At 45.9% G+C, this 24626-nt stretch overlaps 1 protein-coding gene across 1 annotated transcript in view; it reads left to right on the top strand.

Annotated features, from left to right (window-relative positions):
• Positions 1–24626, top strand: part of LOC148516611 (uncharacterized) — a 92581-nt gene that overhangs the window by 44116 nt on the left and 23839 nt on the right. The window contains exon 3 of the mRNA XM_088479778.1: positions 18602–18874. Within this exon, the coding sequence (XP_088335904.1) occupies positions 18602–18874 (273 nt within the window). The remainder of the gene's footprint in view (positions 1–18601; positions 18875–24626) is intronic.

Below are 24626 nucleotides of genomic sequence, written 5' to 3'. Positions count from 1 at the left end.
TCGTTTTCCGCAAGCCCCAGTGAGCTTCCGGCTCTAATAGAGCCAGAAGCTCACTACTGACATCACTTGTGATGTCAGTAGAGCCGCCCTCAAACGGCAGGCGTTCCTTCAGGAACGCCTCTGTTTGACCAGTCACCCCCCATCCCCGCCTACAAAACGGGGCAAGCTGTCGATCAACATCGACAGCCGCCCTATTTGTAGCGAGCCCCGGAGCGAGTGAAATTCTCACTCGCTCCGGGGCTCGCGTGAGCACTGCCCAGCCATCAACCCGCTTGCGAGCACATAGCACTTGTGAGCAGGTCTGAATCAGGCCCTATGTTGGTGGAGTGCGACTGGGACTGGTAATATATATATATATATAATTGTATGGAGACTAATAATTATTTTACCCTGGTATGAACAGACCAGGGGTAATAGAAAGAGTTCCGTTCGACTGAGCAGTTAGTGGGTTACCTCCGGGAAGGGAGGACCACACTCTCCCCTGGCCCAACCACCCAGGCGGACTAGACTCAATGGTAAAAAGCCTGGGCCTATTGATCAAAGTTGGGTTTTGTACAGCAGAAAGTGCCTTGGGCAGTTTACTGACGAGAAGGACATTTTTAGTTTACTGACGAGAAGGACATTTTTTTGGTGTGTTTTTTCAGCATGTTTTTCAGAGACCTTACGAACTTTCTGTTTATAACATTGCGACACGGAATTGCAGTGATATGTGGTTTCAAAATGTTGGACTTGCATGTGAAATCGGAGGCTAATCATATCCCAGCTCAGATCTCATTACCCTAATACAACAGATGATGCTTGCAGAATAAAAGAAAGACTAGCCAAACATAACGATGTGTTACAAGGGCGGAAACCTTGTTATAGTAAAACATGGATTTACTGCCAAGTATTTCTACTGTGACATGACAGCAGAGCATTTAATGTCATTTCCAAACTACTGTAGTAACGAGATTTCTCAGATTATCACATTGGACGACTACTGTACATAGAAGCATCCTATTATTGCAGTACTTTTGTTCCTTGGCTATTTTAACATGTTAAACATTTTTCTTTACTTATTCACAACCATAGATGATTAATTGAACTATTTATTAACCTAATTCCCCCCCCAGACTCATGCAGAATTTATAGGTTTTTTTTTTTTTATTGTCTTTATTTTTGAAGCAATGAATGGTACAACAAAATCTAACAATCATAATATCAAATTACAAATGACATTAAGATGAAAAGTGTTACATATAATTCAAAAACAGCCAGGTATTAGAATAGGGTCATCAACTATACCAAATTACCGTATAATATAAATATTGAGAAACAAATTAGACTAATAGATAAGAGTACCTTTGTACTATGGAGTGTATATAGTAGGCATAATAATCAAATAACACCATCATCCCAATATATAATCAAATACACTAATCAAAACAAATAAAATAAAAAAAGAAACATTTTTGTGCTCGCCCACTATTTATAGTTTTCTATAGCAGACTTCCGGAATGGCCGGTAGGCTCTCGAAAATTAGGTAGCACTCCCAGCCACCCAGAAAGGTGGGCAAGTCTCCCGTGTGGCTGGGGCCATCAGTGAAGTGGACGGCATAGGCGGTCAATGACGCATTTCACATTGAATCGCGTCATAGTGGCTCCGTCCCCCCTCTACACAATGCTGGTAATGTTGGCATTGCATAGCAGGGGGCAGGGCTACAGTGACTCAGTTGCATCACCATGCCCCAAACCCACCCACCTCTGTCGAATACCACCCATCGCCACCCCCAGGCCCGCCCACCTCCGCTGAGCCCTGCACCAGCAGTGCCGACCGGGCTGCCTCCTCACAGAGGAGGCAGCCGAAAGGTCAGCATCTATGGTCTACAATCCTCATTGAAAATATAAGTGCTTTTATACATATGGACTGGATTACCGGGCTGGCTCCGATAAATTATATGTATGTTTTATTAGAAGACTTTCCGGGTTTTACAAATATATTTGAGTTTTTTACTGTGAATTTTATCATTATTTATTTAAAAATAAGATTATGATATGCTTGTTTTGTACATATATGATGCCCATATTATGACATATCTATTAAGATGTGGATATTAGGCACTTTAGGTAATTTTTAAGTGAATTATGTAATTTTAATTGATTAATTGAATGGGGGATAAATAGAGCTTCCTGTGCAGTCCTTACCACATCCTGAGGAAGGACATATTGTCTGAAATGCGTTGATGGTGGGGGACTGTATATGTGGTTGGTAAAGTGTTTTTCCTTTTTGGACCAAAATTCCATCTTAGTACTAACACTTTACTATCCCGGGTTCCAGTAAAGTGTTTCAGCTTAAGGTCCATATGATTAATGACCAACCATCTAATGACAATTTTACTGCTTTTATGTATGTTGTTGTTGTAGAATAAACATTGTTTTATTGTCGAGAACAAAAGGAGTGTTCGGTTGGTGACTCTATAGGAATACCGGTGCACATACCTAAAGAAACCTTTTTGTGAATGACGCAAGGTGTTTTAAGGTGAGTCTCGTTCCTTGAGACAAGTGTATGAGTGATGAGCTGATGAACCAAATCCCATGGTGGAGTAGTGTACAAAGAAACCTTTCAATGAACATAGGGTATTGTGATTTAGTGAGTGGGATCCTTGCTATAGTTTATCGCTTGGAAAGAAAACATTTTAAGGGAGACCACACTGCAAAAGAACATTCGAAAACTTGCTGAAAAAAGTTTTCAGTGTTGGGATTGAAATTGTCCTCAGGATTGGCTTTAGGATTGGAGTTCCTAGGAGTAGGACCGAGCTGTGATCCTGGGCCCTAGTTATTTACACTTTTGTTATATTTGAAGATGGAGTTAAGCAGGGTTCTCCCCATTTCACCTACTCTAACTCAGCCTTCCCTGCCTGTTGGCTGGGAAAGCAGAGCCCGGAGTAGGCTTCAGAGATCAGCCTGAGTGTCTGAAGGACCATAGGGCTGATTACAGTGAAAATAAAAAAAGTAGGAAAAAAAACAAACAAACACCCGCATCCAGGGACCGGTGATCGGTGATCTGGTGAGCGGATTGGTGACCCTATCATCTGATCACTATGCCCCATTTGTCTGATCTGTAAACTGAGATGCACAGGGATCAGATAACCAGATCACCAAGGAGCTCGGCGGGTCACTGATCACCTGAAGGAGGTAAGTGTATGCTCCAGGGTGCGGGGGAGGGGGGAAGAGGGTGAGGAGCTGGCAGGAAACATGCACAGAACCACTCCCAGAGACTATCCGCAAGGACAGAGCTTTCTCGCAAGCTCTGCCCCTGCATGCGATATTTGATACATCCGTGCGATCCAGAATCCTGGTGATTTTATCACATCCAATCTGCATCTGAGGTGCCGATTGTGATAAAAAGGGCCCTTAAAGAGCCAGCTTAAAGTTTCATACAATCTTAACTATCTAAGTAACATTTACAATTTTTCCTTTCGGGCAAAGGAATTGACAGTAGTGGGGAGATCTCTTAAGTATTAATGGAAGGTGACAGCCTGAACTCCGGATGCTAATTGTATTCAGGTGCACATGTTATAGATGCATGTCCCGTGTACTGTATAGTATTGCTGAACATAGATTAGAGTCAAGTACTCACAGTGCTGCTCTACAGTTTCTCTGTTGCAGCGTGCTGAATTGCTGGACAGCTCCAGCACAGTTCAAGTAAGGGACTGTTATTCATGTGCAGCTCCTCCTGATTGCTGAGAAGTGCCTATGATCTAGAGGCAGAACAGTCAGAACAGTCCCAATCTTTGCCTCCAGGATGGCCCCAGCAGTTACTACGGCAGCCGGGAAGAGGGCTTTATAGAAACACTGGGTGGTGATGTCAGCTTTGTCCTCTGGGAGAACTGTGTCAGACTTCAGTTGTGCTTTCCCGGCAGAGTGGCTCCATTACCTCGCTGGATGGCTCCCCTCGCCCTTAGCAACTGTTCTCACCTGTCTCCTGAGGTAAACTGCCTCTTATCAGATCAACCGCTGTTCAGGTTATAGGGGGCACTTCTGGAGTGTCCCTGTGAGGCAGCTCCTCCCCCGACCAACCGCGTTTCTCTGCCAATCAAACTCGGTTTCTCTCAGGAGACGCAGTCAGGATCTCTCCCTGCTAAACTTCCTCTATCTTTAGGCAATTCCCGGCTCCTCTCAGGTGGTGTAGTCAGGATCTCTTCCTGCTGAACTACCTCTATCTCTAGGTGTTTCCCGGCTCCTCTCAGGTGGTGTAGTCAGGATCTCTTCCTGCTGAACTTCCTCTATCTCTAGGCGTTTCCCGGCTCCTCTCAGGAGGTGCAGGCAGGATATCTCCCTGCTAAATGTCCTCTAACTTTAGGCGTTTCCCAGCTCCTCTCAGGAGGCGCAGTCAGGATATCTCCCTGCTAAATGTCCTCTAACTTTAGGCGTTTCCCAGCTCCTCTCAGGAGGTGCAGTCAGGATATCTCCCTGCTAAATGTCCTCTAACTTTAGGCGATTCCCAGCTCCTCTCAGAAGGCGTAGTCAGGATCTCTTCCTGCTAAATGTCCTCTAACTTTAGGCGATTCCCAGCTCTTCTCAGAAGGCGTAGTCAGGATCTCTTCCTGCTAAACTTCCTCTATCTCTAGGCGTTTCCCAGCTCCTCTAAGGAGACGCAGTCAGGATCTCTTCCTGCTGAACTTCCTCTATCTCTAGGTGTTTCCCAGCTCCTCTCAGGAGGCGCAGTCAGGATCTCTTCCTGCTAAACTTCCTCTATCTCTAGGCGTTTCCCAGCTCCTCTCAGGAGACGCAGTCAGGATCTTTTCCTGCTGAACTTCCTCTATCTCTAGGTGTTTCCCAGCTCCTCTCAGGAGGTGCAGTCAGGATCTCTTCCTGCTAAACTTCCTCTATCTCTAGGTGTTTCCCAGCTCCTCTCAGGAGGCGCAGTCAGGATCTCTTCCTGCTGAAATTCCTCTATCTCTAGGCGTTTCCCAGCTCCTCTCAGAAGGCGCAGTCAGGATCTCTTCCTGCTGAACTCCCTCTATCTCTAGGTGTTTCCCAGCTCCTCTCAGGTGGTGTAGTCAGGATCTCTTCCAGCTGAACTACCTCTATCTCTAGGCATTTCCCGGCTCCTCTCATGAGGTGCAGGCAGGATCTCTCCCTGCTAAATGTCCTCTAACTTTAGGCGTTTCCCAGCTCCTCTCAGGAGGCGCAGTCAGGATATCTCCCTGCTAAATGTCCTCTAACTTTAGGCGTTTCCCAGCTCCTCTCAGGAGGTGCAGTCAGGATATCTTCCTGCTAAATGTCCTCTAACTTTAGGCGATTCCCAGCTCTTCTCAGAAGGCGTAGTCAGGATCTGTTCCTGCTAAATGTCCTCTAACTTTAGGCGATTCCCAGCTCTTCTCAGAAGGCGTAGTCAGGATCTCTTCCTGCTAAACTTCCTCTATCTCTAGGCGTTTCCCAGCTCCTCTAAGGAGACTTAGTCAGGATCTCTTCCTGCTGAACTTCCTCTATATCTAGGTGTTTCCCAGCTCCTCTCAGGAGGCGCAGTCAGGATCTCTTCCTGATAAACTTCCTCTATCTCTAGGCGTTTCCCAGCTGCTCTCAGGAGACGCAGTCAGGATTTTTTCCTGCTGAACTTCCTCTATCTCTAGATGTTTCCCAGCTCCTCTCAGGAGGCGCAGTCAGGATCTCTTCCTGCTAAACTTCCTCTATCTCTAGGTGTTTCCCAGCTCCTCTCAGAAGGCATAGTCAGGATCTCTTCCTGCTAAACTTCCTCTATGTCTAGGTGTTTCCCAGCTCCTCTCAGGAGGCGCAGTCAGGATCTCTTCCTGCTAAACTTCCTCTATCTCTAGGCATTTCCCAGCTCCTCTCAGGAGGCGCGGTCAGGATCTCTTCCTCCTGAACTTCCTCTATCTCTAGGCATTTCCCAGCTCCTCTCAGGAGGCGCAGTCAGGATCTCTTCGTGCTAAACTTCCTCTATCTCTAGGCGTTTCCCAGCTCCTCTCAGGAGGTGCAGTCAGGATCTCTTCCTGCTGAACTTCCTCTATCTCTAGGCGTTTCCCAGCTCCTCTCAGGAGGCGCAGTCAGGATCTCTTCCTGCTGAACTTCCTCTATCTCTAGGCATTTCCCAGCTCCTCTCAGAAGGCGCAGTCAGGATCTCTTCCTGCTAAACTTCCTCTATCTGTAGGCATTTCCCAGCTCCTCTCAGGAGGCGCAGTCAGGATCTCTTCCTGCTAAACTTCCTCTATCTGTTGGCATTTCCCAGCTCCTCTCAGGTGGCGAAGTCAGGAGCTCTTCCTGCTAAACTTCCTCTATCTGTAGGCGTTTCCCAGCTCCTCTCAGGAGGTGCAGTCAGGATCTCTTCCTGCTGAACTCCCTCTATCTGTAGGTGTTTCCCAGCTCCTCTCAGGAGGCGCAGTCAGGATCTCTTCCTGCTAAACTTCCTCTATCTCTAGGCGTTTCCCAGCTCCTCTCAGGAGGCGCAGTCAGGATCTCTTCCTGCTAAACTTCCTCTATCTGTAGGCGTTTCCCAGCCCCTCTCAGGAGGCGCAGTCAGGATCTCTTCCTGCTAAACTTCCTCTATCTGTAGGCATTTCCCAGCTCCTCTCAGGAGGCGCAGTCAGAATCTCTTCCTGCTAAACTTCCTCAATCTCTAGGCGTTTCACAGCTCCTCTCAGAAGGCATAGTCAGGATCTCTTCCTGCTAAACTTCCTCTATCTGTAGGTGTTTCCCAGCTCCTCTCAGGAGGCGCAGTCAGGATCTCTTCCTGCTAAACTTCCTCTATCTCTAGGTGTTTCCCAGCTCCTCTCAGGAGGTGCAGTCAGGATCTCTTCCTGCTAAACTTCCTCTATCTCTAGGCGTTTCCCAGCTCCTCTCAGGAGGGGCAGTCAGGATCTCTTCCTGCTAAACTTCCTCTATCTCTAGGTGTTTCCCAGCTCCTCTCAGGAGGCGCAGTCAGGATCTCTTCCTGCTAAACTTCCTCTATCTCTAGGTGTTTCCCTGCTCCTCTCAGGAGGCGCAGTCAGGATCTCTTCCTGCTAAACTTCCTCTATCTCTAGGCGTTTCCCAGCTCTTCTCAGGAGGCGCAGTCAGGATCTCTTCCTGCTAAACTTCCTCTATCTCTAGGCGTTTCCCAGCTCCTCTCAGGAGGCGCAGTCAGGATCTCTTCCTGCTAAACTTCCTCTATCTCTAGGCGTTTCCCAGCTCCTCTCAGGAGGCGTAGTCATGATCTCTTCCTGCTAAACTTCCTCTATCTCTTGGTGTTTCCCAGCTCCTCTCAGAAGGCGCAGTCAGGATCTCTTCCTGCTAAACTTCCTCTATCTCTAAGTGTTTCCCAGTTCCTCTCAGGAGGCGCAGTCAGGATCTCTTCCTGCTAAACTTCCTCTATCTCTAAGTGTTTCCCAGTTCCTCTCAGGAGGCGCGGTCAGGATCTCTTCCTGCTGAACTTCCTCTATCTCTAGGTATTTCCCAGCTCCTCTCAGAAGGCGTAGTCAGGATCTCTTCCTGCTAAACTTCCTCTATCTCTAGGCGTTTCCCAGCTCCTCTCAGAAGGCGTAGTCAGGATCTATTCCTGCTGAACTCCATCTATCTCTAGGTGTTTCCCAGCTCCTCTCAGGAGGCGCAGTCAGGATCTCTTCCTGCTAAACTTCCTCTATCTCTAGGCATTTCCCAGCTCCTCTCAGGAGGGTCAGTCAGGATCTCTTCCTGCTGAACTTCCTCTATCTCTAGGCGTTTCCCAGCTCCTCTCAGGAGGAGCAGTCAGGATCTCTTCCTGCTAAACTTCATCTATCTCTAGGCGTTTCCCAGCTCCTCTCAGGAGGTGCAGTCAGGATCTCTTCCTGCTAAACTTCCTCTATCTCTAGGTGTTTCCTAGCTCCTCTCAGGAGGCGCAGCCAGGATCTCTTCCTGCTAAACTTCCTCTATCTCTAGGCGTTTCCCAGCTCTTCTCAGGAGGCACAGCCAGGATCTCTTCCTGCTAAACTTCCTCTATCTCTAGGCGTTTCCCAGCTCCTCTCAGAAGGCGTAGTCAGGATCTCTTCCTGCTAAACTTCCTCTATCTCTAGGCATTTCCAAGGTCCTCTCAGGAGGCGCAGTCAGGATCTCTTCCTGCTGAACTTCCTCTATCTCTTGGCGTTTCCCAGCTCCTCTCAGGAGGTGCAGTCAGGATCTCATCCTGCTAAACTTCGTCTATCTCTAGGCATTTCCCAGCTCCTCTCAGTAGGTGCAGTCAGGATCTCTTCCTGCTAAACTTCGTCTATCTCTAGGCGTTTCCCAGCTCCTCTTAGGAGGTGCAGTCAGGATCTCTTCCTGCTAATCTTCCTCAATCTCTAGGCGTTTCCTAGCTCCTCTCAGGAGGCGCAGCCAGGATCTCTTCCTGCTAAACTTCCTCTATCTCTAGGCGTTTCCCAGCTCTTCTCAGAAGGCGCAGTCAGGATCTCTTCCTGCTGAACTTCCTCTATCTCTAGGCATTTCCCAGCTCCTCTCAGAAGGCGCAGTCAGGATCTCTTCCTGCTAAACTTCCTCTATCTGTAGGCGTTTCCCAGCTCCGCTTAGGAGGCGCAGTCAGGATCTCTTCCTGCTAAACTTCCTCTATCTGTAGGCGTTTCCCAGCTCCTCTCAGGAGGCGCAGTCAGGATCTCTTCCTGCTAAACTTCCTCTATCTGTAGGTGTTTCCCAGCTCCTCTCAGGAGGCGCAGTCAGGATCTCTTCCTGCTGAACTCCCTCTATCTGTAGGTGTTTCCCAGCTCCTCTCAGGAGGCGCAGTCAGGATCTCTTCCTGCTAAAGTTCCTCTATCTCTAGGCGTTTCCCAGCTTCTCTCAGGAGGCGCAGTCAGGATCTCTTCCTGCTAAACTTCCTCTATCTGTAGACGTTTCCCAGCTCCTCTCAGGAGGCGCAGTCAGATTCTCTTCCTGCTAAACTTCCTCTATCTGTAGGTGTTTCCCAGCTCCTCTCAGGAGGCGCAGTCAGGATTTCTTCCTGCTAAACTTCCTCTATCTGTAGGCATTTCCCAACTCCTCTCAGGAGGCGCAGTCAGGATCTCTTCCTGCTAAACTTCCTCTATCTCTACGCGTTTCCCAGCTCCTCTCAGAAGGCGCAGTCAGGATCTCTTCCTGCTAAACTTCCTCTATCTGTAGGTGTTTCCCAGCTCCTCTCAGGAGGCGCAGTCAGGATCTCTTCCTGCTAAACTTCCTCTATCTCTAGGCGTTTCCTAGCTCCTCTCAGGAGGCGCAGTCAGGATCTCTTCCTGCTAAACTTCCTCTATCTCTAGGCGTTTCCCAGCTCCTCTCAGGAGGCGCAGTCAGGATCTCTTCCTGCTAAACTTCCTCTATCTCTAGGCGTTTCCCAGCTCCTCTCAGGAGGGGCAGTCAGGATCTCTTCCTGCTAAACTTCCTCTATCTCTAGGTGTTTCCCAGCTCCTCTCAGGAGGCGCAGTCAGGATCTCTTCCTGCTGAACTTCCTCTTTCTCTAGGCATTTCCCAGCTCCTCTCAGGAGGCGCAGTCAGGATCTCTTCCTGCTAAACTTCCTCTAACTCTAGGCGTTTCACAGCTCCTCTCAGGAGGTGCAGTCAGGATATCTCTTCATCAGAGGCAGCACCTGCGCTTATATACTCACACGTATTAATCTAGATAAATCTCAAAGAAATCTTAATAAACATTTTTTTTCTTATAAATTCATAAAATGCACATAATAACATATATTAGACTATATAGGCATAATACGTATCACACCTACCATGTTAAATAATTTGTTAATAAGTTTACAAACTGTATACAGTATTTTGAGTTGTTGTTTTATTAAGTACAAATGATTGGAACACAGTGTAAGTATCCTTATAAGTTTCAATAAATAATCCTTATTAAAGTTCCAGTAGTTGCCACAGCAGCATGTAAATATATTTAGGAATCTATACAAGAGATAGTTGTAGATTGTGGCAGCTTTCAGGGACCTTGGGACTCGGATTGAGTCTCCTCACACTGTTAAAGAGCCTCCAAAGTTACAAGAGTCTGTGCCGATATTATACAGCAGACCTACTCTTTGATCCAAGTTAAACAATTGCGGCTCCAGTTGAAACCGAAAATACGGCTGTGTGGGCTTGAGAGTATAAAATGCATTATATAAATCCTTATTTGATCCTCACGTGACACAGACTGCACCGCATGTGTAGCGCTGACCGGACGGAGTTCGGTCAGAGCTACACTGACAAACACACAGCCGCCGGCTCCGGCAGCTGTGTGTTTGTTGTAAGCAGCAGCCAATGAGAGTCTGTCAGACTCTCATTAGCTGCTGCTGCGCCCACTGCGGGAGCCGCTCCATCTTCCGGCTTCCGCAGTGGGCAATGGGAGAGACGTCATGATGTCATATGACGTCTCTCCCATAATGCAGAGTGGCCCGGCCCGGGAGGGCAGACGGAGAAGCAGATGTGGGTGGCAGGAGCGGGGATTCAGGTAAGTGGTTTTTTTTATTTTGTTTTTTATATTACGTGTGTCTACTGGGGGGGTCTGGCACTACTGGGGGCACTACAAAGGGGGGACTATTACTACTGGGGGCATTACAAGGGGGGTGGGGGACTACAACTACTGGGGGCACTACAAGGCGGGACTTCTACTACTGGGGGCACTACAAGTGGGGACTACTGCTGGGGGCACTACAAGGGGGAGGGGACTACTACTACTGGGGACTACTACTACTGGGGGCACTATAAGGGGACTACTACTACTGGGGGCACTACAAGGGGGGTGGGGGACTACTACTACTGGGGACTACTACTACTGGGGACACTACAAGGGGGGGACTACTACTACTGGGGACACTACAAGGGAGGGACTACTACTGGGGGCACTACAGGGGGGGACTACTACTACTGGGGGCACTACAAGGGGGGGACTACTATTAATGGGGGCACTACAAAGGGGGGGACTACTACTACTGGGGGCACTGCAAATGGGGGGACTACTACTACTGGGGGCACTACAAAGGGGGAGGACTACTACTACTGGGGGCACTACAAGGGTGGGAACTACTACTGGGGGCACTACTGGAGGCCTGCATAAGGGTGTTCTCTCCTGTGGCACACGGGGGCACTGCATATGGGCACAACGACAGGGGGCTGCCCTAATCTTTATTTTTACCTTACATTAATCCCATATGGACCCGCCTGGAGGGGGGGGGCACCGTAGCACGCATATTCTTCGGACACACACGCTACTCCTCTGCCAGGGCCGCCTGTATGCATTTGCCCCCCAGGCTAAAAGTTGCCAGCCAGCCCCTGTGAATATGTGTTTTCGTCTAATGTAGGGATGCTGAATTCAGTGGAAAATCTGATTTTCTCTGTCATGTCACATTTATGTAAGATAAGTGAAAATGTAAATTAATCTCTACAGAATTTAAATATTATTAACGTATTAATTATAAAATAATAATATAACTACAGAAACACTTAAAAACTGCAGAAACTAAACTCCAGAAGCTCAACAATCTAAATTAGCCGTAATGTAATTGTTAGTAAAAGATAAAATGTAAGGTCACTTTGCTTTAGGGAAATAGGAAGTTGACACTTTCCGTGAGATACATTCAGTACCCCGACAAAGGGGATGCCGGCTCTTAGAATACCGGCGCCGGAATCCAGACACCTGTCATAATCCCGGCACTGGTATCCCGACTGGTTAGGGGTTCAGCACTAGGGGGAGGGTTAGGCATTAAGGGGGAGAGTTAGGGTTAGGCACCAAGGGGGGAGGGTTAGGTTTATTGAGCGAGGAGTGGGAGGTTAGGTTTAGGCACTAGGGGGAGGTTAGGTTTAGGCCCCTCGGAGAGAGGGTTAGAGGTAGGGAGAGGGGGGGTTAGGATACTGACCGGATACCAACCGGCAGGTGTCTGTGAACTAACCCTGTCGTAATGCCGGCATGAGGATTTCTCATTGTTCTCTCTGAAAGAACCAGCGGTAGTCCCTCATCTTTGCAGGGTCCCAGCGTCCTTGGCACCAGTGTCAGAATATCTTGGTGAAAATGTTCATCACTTACACTACCCAAGTTTTCAGGAAAAAAGTCTAGATAGGAAAGTAAAGAATGAATTTTAAGTGACATTCTACAATTTACACGTAGTTGATCTCATTTCTGTTTCCTAATACTCCACACACAGCAGCCTGGAGAGAGGACCAAGCAGAAGTCTCAATTTCCATCATTTAGTGGTAAATATTTATTCCGTAAGCAGTTTCCTTATTTGGGGGGGCCAACAAATACTGTATGCCATCTTTTAGCTTTGGTTGACTTTAGAAACATTACCTTCAGATAACTGAAAGCCTGGCCTCCTTTATCCAGAGTTTTCACAAAATTCTTCATTAAGTTTAACTTAAATGTGAAGTGGAGCCAAAATGAATGTATGTGGCTCAACCAATAGAGAGTACGTGACATTTATCTATCTACCAACATAGGTTTCTCTTGGCCAATTCTTTGTGGTATAGTGATTTTTAGTGTCCCATAAACACAGAAAACAGCAGCACTTTTTGAATTCACCTTTGTAACCTAACAGCAGTGCGACTACCTTTAAGTCACCACAAGGATTACCTCCATGATTCCCTCCAACAACACAGCCAGACTTTTATATGTTTCTTTCATGTCAACTGCATATGCCAGAGGCACTGAAGGGAGTTAGTTCCCATTATGGAGTAATACTGCTTTCAGACTGCATATTAGAGGAATCAATAAACAGTCGTCACGGGTGTAGTAGGTATTACCGCCGGACGCATTGCCGGCAGCCCGGCAAGGGTGAAAATCCTGATCGTCCCTAAGGTAAGTATCACTAACCTAATTGCCCCCCCTAACCCTCCCTTAGGGGTGCCTAACCCCAACCTCCCCCCAAGTGCCTAACCATAATCCCCCCTCTAAGTGCCTAAACCTAATCCCCCCTTCCCCGCTGCCTATACCTAAGTCCCCCAGGGGATGCCTAACCGTAACCTCCCACCGGGGGTGCCTAACCCCCCCTTCCCCTAGAACCCCCCCTTCCCCTAGCCTGAACCTAACCCTCCCGGGGGGGTGCCTAACCCTAAGTCCCCCCCAGGAGCCCTAAACCTAACCCCCCACCCCGCACCCAGCGCCCGGCTTACCTTTGTTCGGTATGCAGGGCGTCGGTCTTCTGGCGTCTTTTTAATGACAGGCGTCAAGTTTTCGGCACCTGTCATTAGTACCATGCTGGGATTAGAAAGTCTGGACGCCGGCGGTCAGCATTTAGACCGTCTGCTTCCAAACTACATCCCGCCGTCACTCACTAGTTTTGAGCTTAACACCAAACTCAATCATTAAACTGATGACAGTACACACACACATTTAATTTTTTTTTTTTTAAATGTGGCCAAAGAAAACTTTATTGTTCTAAAACTTGAAATTGTCATACCTTGAGTCAGAAGGTTCCACTGTTGCACCTTAGTACCAAAAGTTTGGCTTGTTGTTTTGACAGTTTCAAGTCACAAACCAAATCATTTATTTCTTTCTGTCCTATGATGTGAGGTAATTTGTCTTGAGTTTTGGGGTAATACTCCGCTGTACTTTCTGTATCTTCCTCTGATGTCCCTAATTCACTGGTGCACACACGAGGTACAGGACAGGAACAGGCAGCCTTTCTCCATGAGGCTCATATTTTAGCGCTGAAGACAGGATATTTGATGGTGTGCTTAATTTTACTGGATTGCTCTGCAATGCTAGTTAGACAAATGCATACCCCATAGCGCAGGCAGAAGGGAGTCTTGCCAAGCACTTTTTGTGATTAAATACTTTCATTTTCGAATTTCAATGTTTCTAAATATCTCAAAAACCTTACATGATATCAAATTTCTGATAGTTTATTTGGATTCTATGCACATAATTGCATGGAAAGGACATAAATACAAATACAGTACATAGGGGCCTACTTCTCAATGAGTTTTACCATACGCAACCAGTGATAAAACTCATTGCCTATGATAAATGGTGCTCCGGCCATTCAGCGCCCAACTGTCATTTTTCAAACAGATGACAGTTGGGAGCTGATTGGCTGGAGCACCATTATCATACGTAACAAGTTTTATCACTTGTTGCGTATGATAAAACTCATTGATAAATAGCCCCCATACTGTATTATATACTGCATGTACTGTATATTATACACAGTTTATATGCAGTGTACTGTTTTGTGCAATGTCTACCCTGCTTGTGCAATTCTAGAGATGAACGTGGAACAGTTTTTGTTCATAGTTTATTAGTTAGCCAGGATTGATTGGATAGTGAGGAACAAAGGGCTCTATTTATTAACATTATTTTTACTAAAATAAAGTGAAAAGGGGTGTTTTCACACCTTTTTCACATTATTTTAGTTTCACCTGTAGTTATTACAGGGCAATTGGAGTAGAATTAGTAAAATTCTACTCCAACCCCCAGTATCACTTATTTTTAGTAAAGCAGATCGCATTTCCCATAATTGTAATGGGAAATGTGATACGACCACAGTTACTAAAAATAAATTGTAAAAAAATACCGGGGGTGGCGTTATCCAGGGTCTCCCCCGGTTACTGGGCTCCCACTCTGCTCTAACAGGGAGAGCAGAGGCGGGAGCTGGTACCAGTAATCAGCTGTGTGGTCTAAATAGACCGCAAGCTGATTACTGTAAAAAAAAGAAAAAAAAAATTAAACATTTTTTTTTATTTACCTGAATCCAGGGACCGGTGATCGGGCCTCCGGTGATGGCTCCTCTCCGGTCAGCTGGTCTCCCATAGTACACTGGGGCCCGGTCATCAGGTGATCGTGCCCCAGTGCAGTATGGGAGATCACCTGATCGGGAAGCCCGGAGAAGATCACCGGAGGCCAGGAGGATGCAGGTAAGTGTAATGAGGGGAGGGGGGGTCGCGGGGGGCGGAGGGGGGGTCGCGGGGGTCTGCGATCGCGGGGGCAGGGCTTAGCGCCGGGGGGTGGGGCTTAGCGCCGGTGGGGGGTAGTAGCAGTGGTCGGTCGGCGCATGCGCGGGCTCTTAGTGGCGGTATTTTTTCCAAAAATACCGTGACTAGAGTGCGGATGGGATCCGCAGGGACGGAGCTTTATCGCAAGCTCTGTCCCTGCAAGGGATTTATAGTAAATCCCTGTGATATTGCCTGAATTCGCAATGCGAATTCACTCGGTAATATCACACTACAATCCGCATTCAATATGCGGATTGTAGTAAATAGAGCCCCTACTGTGGATACTCTTATTTATTCTTACATTTTCTTGATTGCTCACATTCTCCTTTTTATTCATTGTTTCCTCGGATAATGTATGTGTGGAATGCGTTTGTAGCCTAGATAGAATTTCTGTGAATTGATTTGCATGAAGTAGTTTTAAAAGTAATCGTTTTATAAGCATTAAATATACAATGTTTTCCTTTAAGTAGTGGTGTATAAAATGCTCCTGTGTCTGAAGGCTGACATATCTTGATAGAATAGAAATGAAATGAGTGATTATTCCCCTGTTAGACGGTATTTGCATTTCATCCATCACCTATAACACACTGTTCATGTGTAATTGCTCTATTTTAAAAAGATAAATTGAAAATCTAAATATGAATGAAAGTTTGTCACGAAGGCAAAACATCCAACTTAAGAAGACAGCTCCACACAAATACAATGTTTTACATGCGAGGAGAAATCCGACCAAAGTGCCGGGCGCGCAGCTGATTTTCTGCTTAGCGCAGCACTAACACCCGCGTGCCCGGCTCTTTGGTCAGAGAATGCCGGTTAACGTGCCTTAACACCCTTGTTAAGGTGCAATAGGCACGATAACCAGCATTGTCGACCACACAGCACACTGAATTGAATAGCTATTCAATTCGCGTTGAATTGAATCGCCCCCTGTGTCTCCTCAAGTCCTCCCTCTTGCTCTCTCAGCTCCTCACCAATGATGTCACGCCAGACGCTTGGCACCGGTAGGTCTGTCACATGCACAATGCACATGCAGTGAGTGACTGACAGCGACACTGTGAGACTGACCGCTCAGTTACCAATAGCTGCAGCAGCCAGTTACCCCAGCAGCCAACCAGTGTTCACTGAGAGCAGCACCAGTGACAGTGAGCCAGGGGTGGGGCTGTCCTATGTGCTGCTGCTAATTGGCTGACCAGAGTGTTTGTCACTCTGTCAGTGACCTCCCCCAGCAGCAGCATGCACACAACAGCCATAGCCCAGTCAATGTTTTGTACTCTACTTTTAAGTTGTAACTGACTATAAAACAAGGATAGAGCCAGCTGGCAGCCCAAAGCAATGACAGCACCACACAGTGTCACAAAAAAAAAAAACATTGGACAAGCAGGGAAAAACATTGGGGGAGAAATCTTGCGATGGTAATGTAACATTGAATCAAAAACATTGCAGGGTTAAACATCGAAACCAGTTAACCGATGTTTCTGATGAAACATCAAATGATTCTCATCCCTAGTACATAGACAAGAGCAAGGGTGACAATGTGGCAGTGGGCGGAGAGATACAGTGATCTGTGTGTGATCCGTTCGTGAGGAGAGGGGCGGAGTGATACAGCTCTGTATGATTTGTCCTATCAGAGAAAGAGCTGTTAGAAGTGGAGTGCGTTACTGCGCAGTCTCTAACAATTTGAGACATTCAGGTCCGGTTCTCAGAGAAGCAACAACATCCAAATTTATGGGTTCCGAGTCAAACAGAGTTCGGAAGCACTTCGGGGTGCCGAGTCGAACCAAATTCCGGCTCAGATCTTCTTGCGGTTTGCAACTCGGATTTAAAAACTGCACTCAGGTTTTGGATTGTGTGCTAACAGGTCATAATTGTCATTTTACCTGTTTTTTTATTTTTTTACTTTTTAAAAAAATACAGATCCAAAACCAAACACGTCAGGATGGTTTAGCAAAACCAATACCAAAACACGAAGATGAATCCGGATCCAAAACCAAAACACGGGGGGTTGGAGCACCTCTACTAACAATATGCTCCTCAAGGTGGCTACCGATACTGTAACTGCGCAATGGTGGTGCCATCTTGTTCACTGTGTATGAGCGATACATTGGAGGATCGGCTGTCCTCTCTTTAGCTACTGAGACAGTACTCTTTAGCTACTGAGAAGTACCAGCATATGACCGCTGTTCCGGCACCTGCACCATTACCGCAATACCTGATACAGTCACCGGCTGGTAAGCTGCCTAACCTTGCTCCGCTTCATGCTCTGGACATTCATTGTAACAGTGAGTGCCACTGTACACAATAAACCACACAACCTGGTTAAGTTCCTCTGGACTAGTAACCTGGATTCTTTATACTGTACCTCCGCTAGTGTGTACCAACTCTGCAAAACCACCATGTTGTAAACACATTTCCAACAGATTATGAGTCCAGGACACACAATTAAAGACACCCAGAGCGAAATGCTGTATAAATGCACCCAGAGTACACAATTGTATAAAAACGCTCAGAGTATATGCAGAAAGTGGTCAGGACACACAGAGTGTATGCAAAGTGCCCAAGCACATTGTGAAGTTTTATTGTGAATGCCCGAGCAGCGTCAGGGTGCCATCTTGGCCGCATGTAAAGGTACTGAGGGCTGCAGCAGCACAGATTAAAGCAAGCAGAGTGTTTTTCAAAGAAAACACCATTACAACACAAGAGCTGTGAACGCATTTTGCTGTAGCACGCTAAAACATAGTGGGAGTCCTTATGTGACGCAGTGCGAGCACTTCATTTAAATATCCTGCCCATTTTTGCCAGCGAGCGTCCGCAACTTGCGAGCGGGTCTGAATGAGCTCCATAGATCATAATCCTCTGCAGCAGTATTCAAAACAATGTAAAATGTAGCATAATAAAATGACACAATGTAACAGTCGCTAGCAACAATGTAGTATCCACTGATCAATCTAGGTAATGAGAATGTTCCTCCTAGAAAGCCGTTTAGAATAAATAAAAACTCGTTGTGTGAAATAAAACGTTTCTTACCGCTAACGGCCATATTCAATTGCCGGCGAAAAGCCGAGATTTGCGAAAAGTTCTCGCCGGTGACTTCAATTGCAAAGACTTTTCGCCGGTGCGAAAAGTCTGCACCTTGTAACCAGTGGAAAACATTCGCCTGTGAATGGTGGCGGAAAAAAGTGCATATTTGGGGGTTTGGGGTGCAAAGGTGCGGGTACACTCCTTCAGCCTTGGGACAGTCCCACAAAGGTAAATTGCGTCAATAAAATTTTGTAAAAATACTTTAGAACACCCCAAAAAAGTACTTCCGTTTTGGGGGGAAAAAACAAAGTTGGGGGCAAACTTAAAAACTAGTGAAATAGTCTCCAGGGGGTCCCCCAAGTCTGCCCATGCTTTTTTTTTTATTGCAGGTGCTGAAGGTGCCTTTTTATGTGTTTTAAAAATGCACTTTAACAATTTTTAACCATGCTAGCACCCATTTTCATGTACCCCAAATTTGCTGGGACTACTTATTTTTGCCAAAAAAAACCCCTGCTAAATGCTATTCTTCACCAATTGTGCAAAGACGCAAAATAGCAGCAATTGAGACCATTTAACCCCAAATACCTTCAGCGGGGCCATTCGGGGTTATCCATAGTGATCCCCCATGTCAGTGCATCTTTTGGGGGGTGTCAGGGTGTTTTCTCCAAATCTGACATGACTTTTTTCGCTGATTTCAGTTTTGCCGGGACGTGTTCTCACGTCCTTTGCAATTGAACAGGGCGAATCGCGATACTTTTCCGGAGCCAAAACTAGCGATGACGGCAAAAACTCCGGCATGCGTAAAGTCCGGGACTTTTTGTCGGCAATTGAATACAGACCTAAATATTTATATCAAAAGATGATGGTAAAACAATTATTTGACCAGTGTGGTGGTTTTAATGATGGTAAAGTTGGTACAGCCATACTGTTATACACACTGGATAATGGAGCGTCATACAGCTTATCGGCCGGTGAGTGTATGCGGATAGCAGGTAGCGGTGCAGCAATGCTGGAACATTGGTTGTGGGACGCAATTTATCGCAGGTCTCTGTGGAGCTAAGTGGAACACTTGCAGCTCCCACTATGACGCTCTAACACAGTGACATCAGTGAGCGTTTCTAATACATCGCTGGCACCCTGCTGTATAATAATCCATCTGCATTCTGCTGCCACCAGGGAGAGAGAAGTGAGGGCAGTCTCTACAGAAAATATGCCGTGCTTTCCTCAGTCCCTGGACATTGTTGTAGGGTTGTAAGTTTATTCCAATTTGGAGGCAAAATAGATGGCAGTGCCCTACTCCCCGATGGCTCAGGCATGCCCCAATGTCGGAGTAAAGATTCCTTATTGCCACGGAATGCGGCGATAAGAATCTTTATTTTTGTGTGCTGGCCGCAAATGATAATAAACAGTCCCCTACAACTACTGGTCTCCTTTCTTTCATTATATAAGTTACAACAGCAGATGCTGTAGCTCACTGTATAGTATACACTCTGTTATGTGCCCCACACATTCTAACACTGTTCAACTCAAGACCCTGGGGAGTGGGGGACCACCACGGGGATTTGTGAGCATGGAAAGCAGTTAGCAGTGACTGCAGCAAAAACATTAAATGTGTGTAGAGATATCTGTCCTTGCTCAACAGCCTCTTGGTACCTGGTGCCCCCTGACAGCTGGCGTCCAGATGCCAATGTTCCCACTGCCTCCAGGAGTTACGCCACTGCATTGTAGAATAATATGTATGGCGGAATCTTGCACTAGGTAGGACATAGCACAGTCTGATATCCACTTAGCATCTGAGTTGAGCAGTAGAGAGTCATCGTTGGGGCGGACAGATTCCCGTGGCCTAACGTTCAGGTCAACATATCGTATCCATAACTCTACAGTTCCACTGAACTTGAGGCCTGTTTCAGAGAAGTAGTTGAGCGACTATCTGAAAAATGTGCATGTGTCAAAGTACTTTACCCTAGTCGATTGCTGCGACTTTTTATTTGCATATGATTGACAGGCCAAAAAAATTTTTTGGGGATGTAACAGGGAGAGGCGGCAAAAATCCAGATGCGTCACGACCATATTCTGTACCCAGAAAACAATGGCTCCGCTGTCTCAGTTCCCGCGACCATTCTTCGCAACCATAGGATTACCCAGGAGGATGGATAAGCGACCGTGGCTGCCTTTTTGCACGCAGATGCTTGGATTTGCAAAGCCGCTGGAGTACCATCTCAATACAATTCTAGGCGTTTGCGACATTCCCATATTTTTGCACATCCACTGCATATACAAACGCAGCAGCGGTGGCGGCATTAGCGCAATTCTCTGAATCAGACCCAATGGTCACATTGCTCTCATGCAAAGTTTTTCTGTATTTTTTTTTTTTAATTTAAAAAAATTGTCTTTGATTTGAGGCTGCATTTTGAATCCATGAAGGTAACCAGAGAAAGTACAAATTCACTCAGCAATTCTCCGAATAAGATAAAAGTAACGCGCAGAGATAAATAACTAAAAGTTTTTGGTTTATGTTGTCCATTAAAATCATAACAAAACCTCCCCAGAGCCTTAAGTAAAATTTAAATCCTATCAGGAAGACATTTGTCAAAATATGCAGAGCGGAAAATAATTATTTTACTTTACCCGTCTGTTAATGTCTGCATTTTATTTCATGCTATTAAACTCACAGATGTTACATATTCTTGATTTCCTTTTTCGTGCCAATTAAAATGCCAATACGTACTATCGGAACAGTGTATTCAGGAGCAATGAGTCTGTGATACCAAATTCAGGGTCTTATTCAGAGGTGGACTCAATTCCCGTCGAGACTGCAATCTGCAATTCTGTACGCAGCGGTTCTGCAAAAATATTCAAATGCCGCAAACGCCCGGGATTTGTACAGACAGAGATGCCCATGGGCTGCATCTCTGATCCGCCATCGATCCTTTAAGCAGTTTTTAACAATTTCCAATTGTGATGCCTCTGAGAACAGCTTGCCATTGTATCCTATGGGCCATGTAAGACCGGAGGTGTACTCATGGTGTCACTGTGGAGCTCAGGAGAGACATTCAGGCATGTGTACAGTGTATTTGTGGTGTGACATGCGCAGTTGGAGGCAGAGGACTCAGAGGAACAGAGTTGTGTGCAGGTGCGGTCTGCGTAAGAGACTGGGCCACCGAGTACTCACCAAGTGTGTAGCATTAAGGGTGCAGTTCAGCATGGGACAGTTGTGACCACGGAGGATCCATGTAGGCTACATCAAGGAGGGAGACATCCCATAGTAAAAGTTAGTGCATATTAAAATGATTTAATTTGTGCAGAATTGTATCTCATTTGCATTGTAATAATGATGTTCTGTTTATGCATTACAATAGTAATTGTTGCATGAAACCTCATGTCATTTGTTTGATGATACTTAATTCTTATACTGTTTATTATATTTTACTATTTGGACATATGTCCTCCTACTTTGTTAATAATAAATTTGCCTGATTATTCTGCCTAATCAAAGTTATCTTGTTAAATCATTTACTGTGTGCGGGCCTAGCCTCTCTGCTACAGTTTGGGAAGGGAAAGCCTGTGGACTTGTTGCCAGAAGAAAGGAAGGTCCACTGGAGCTGTCACCTCTATTGTAAGGTACCATCTATATCTACACTAACATACAGATGTGTCCCCATACACTTTTGATGCAGTCACGCCAAACAGCCCTTCTCGACGTGCCATGTCCTGTGCGATTCAGCTTGTGCCGAGCATCTTTTTATCTCAAATGTGCATTTTAGTTGCACTGCAATGCAACAAACCTGCTTCACTAGACTGTGCTAATTCATGTGAAGTGCGGCACTTATATATCTGTGTGCGACTGAGTCTGAATCTGTATATGAAGTTCTGCGATGCAACGACCACAGCTAACATGCCAAGTTCTGTTGTTCAGACTCAGACACAGTCTCACACTGATATACAATGTTGCATTTCAAATGAATCAGTGCAGTCTTGTGAAGCTGTTTTGTTGCAATTAAGCAAAAGGATATGAAAAAGATGCTACACAGCTCTGCGCATCTCACACCGAATGCCGTATTGAGGATAGGTGAATAAGGACATCTCTGTATCTGTGCCCACACTTCCACCCTGGGGCACCACACAATGGGTTAACTCTACCGGTGAGGGATTTTGCCACCCCCACCTCCAGTGCAACATGGTTTTGGCAAGGTGCAAAGTTATTTGTTTTATTTTGCTTTGCTCCTATCTCTGAATCAGCCCTTTGATGTGCAGAGTAACTCCCCCGTTGGTACACAAATAATTTTTTTTTTAAATCAATCTCCACGCCCCCCATACAACTTACCTGGTTCGCAAAACTGCAACTCAGAGCACAGTGGGGCGGGGGTGGATTCAGGAAACAGAAAGGCTACCAGTAGAGCATTAGAAAAGGGAGGAGGATGGTACACAGGATAAGAGGGGCGAGCCTGGATATGAGCTCAGCTCACAGTAATACCCATCCTGGCGAAGAGCTGGAAGCAGTGTCATAGCATATCGTATCACACTGCTTCCTGGTTTGGGTCCCTGGCATACACAGCGCATGCACGGTTGGTGCATGCACCACAGGGAGTCCTCCGGATCCACCTCGGTAAAAGTTTGAGAATCAGTAGCCCTTAGGCTACTATAGCAGGCCCATAGACTACTCCCCGGGTGACTACTCTCTGGGTGGCATTATCCTATCATGAGCCAAGCTCTGGAATGCTTTGCTTTCTGGAGCTTAGTAAATCTGACAGCTTTGCAGCTCCCAAATAAACCTATGAGGGCTGAGGCTTCTATGGGAAATGGAGGGACTGCGGCAGAGTCGCCTCTATGGTACATTTGGGGGACACTTAATATTTGCAGGTATCCCCTGAAAACCGCCGTTTTTTGGATAATATCCTGCAAATAATTTTTTGATAATTAGGGCCCTTAGAGAGTTCTGTTCTTACACTTTTTCAACAGATTAACAGATCAGCAACTACTACTGAGTTCCAATAGGAAAATAAACATCAGGTGTATATGCTGTTATCAATCACAAAGCGACTTTTCATTTCTTTGGTGCAAAAATATTTTTTCTTATTAGACTTTATTTTCCCCTGTGAAAAACAAGTGTCATTTTCTTTCTCATGAGAAAAAAAAACTATTTTCCCCCTTTTCATGTCTGGGATCTGTGGAGCCCGAGGCTGTAACGGAATGAAATCTATAAGCGCTGTTTATCATTCCAGCAGAATAAAATGAGCACCTTCTACTTCTTCAAAAAAGTAAAACACAGACGTATTAATGCAAAAGTTTTTGCTGCATGGAGTCTATTTTAAAAACATTGTAGCTGGCAAAGTTCATAAAATATTAAGCTATAGCCATGTTTGCTGACCTGGAATGAAAATGTTATGCGGTGGGGAAAAAAAAACTATTTCTTCTATGCTGCTATACTGTACTGTACATACTAAATCATTGTTTCAGAGGAGACTATGAGGCTTCAAATGTCGCTGATGTTAGAGATGAGCGTTTTGGTTTTCCTGAAAAACTAACACACCTGAACTTTGGGGTTCCGAGTCGAACTGTGTGTCTCATTCAGAGATAGTGAATACACATCTCCGATGGGAAGGGGTCTGCGCCTGTACAGTACTCGCTCTGCTCAGGTGCAGAACAAGTCCTGCGTTTACGCTTGCAGACCCTCCCAAGCTGCAGCGTGATTGACATGCTGTGAGGTTTGGGGGGCATGGCTGGTCACCATTCCTGGAAGTAGGAGCGTGGCGCCCCCTCCCCCCTCCCATTTTCTAGGAGAAACGAGGGCTGGGTCTGCGTCCCTACTTCTCCATTTGCACTAAGATGGACAGAATTGCAAAGATAAGTGTGTGCAGCTCTGCAATTCCGTCCATCTGCGAATCAGGCCCTGTGTCCCGGCTTGGATCACAAAGTCCCGGTCAGGTCTGCTTTAATTTCAGAACTCGATTTGAAAAAACAAATGTCGGGTCTTGGATTGCATGTAAACCGGTGCAAATGACACGATTTTAGCTCTTTTTAAATTTTTTTAAAGAAGTCCAAAACCAAAACTGAATCCAAATCAAAACACTTGAAAGTGGTTTTGCCAAACCAAAAACATGGCGGTCCGCACACACATCTCTACCTTGAAGACCTACGGGACACATTTTCTGCAGCTACAGTCTCTGTACACCAGTTTCAATGAAATCGCCCACTTGCATCACTTACCTCCTGTGGACAATAACCTGAAGCGTCTACAAAAAGTTTACTGAACAGGAGCATCTAGTATAGTTAGCTCCTCTCGGGAGATATAGGACCAAATGTAATAGGGTGACAGTTTTCTCACCACTTTTTAAACTCGGTCAGTGTAATAGAGTCCGAAAACAAAGCAACAGAGCAAACTCGCATGTTTTTCAGACTCAAAAAACTCTCACGATTTAAAATCTCATCCATATGTTTTCCTATTTTGAAGATAAAACTCGACCAATGTGATAGTGTTACTGCTAAACGCTCACATTTTCTAAACTCTCACCCTGTTACATTTGGCCCATAGTATCTTATCAATTATTTATGAGTCGCCCACATAAATTCCAGGTGGAACGCATTTATATGATGTTCTATTCACTGATGTTCTTCAACTTTACATATAGTATCTCTGGTCCATTGCTCTGAAGATACATCAAAGAACTACTTGAAATAATTAGTTTCTCTATTGGATGTGAAGAATCTGTTGCTTGGGTTAAA

The sequence above is a fragment of the Taudactylus pleione genome, unplaced genomic scaffold, assembly GCF_031769625.1.
Source record: "Taudactylus pleione unplaced genomic scaffold, aTauple2 ptg000245l, whole genome shotgun sequence".
In the NCBI taxonomy this organism is placed as follows: Eukaryota; Metazoa; Chordata; class Amphibia; order Anura; family Myobatrachidae; genus Taudactylus; species Taudactylus pleione.
Note: the sequence above shows the minus strand (reverse complement) of the source record. Positions and strands in the feature narration are given on the sequence as shown.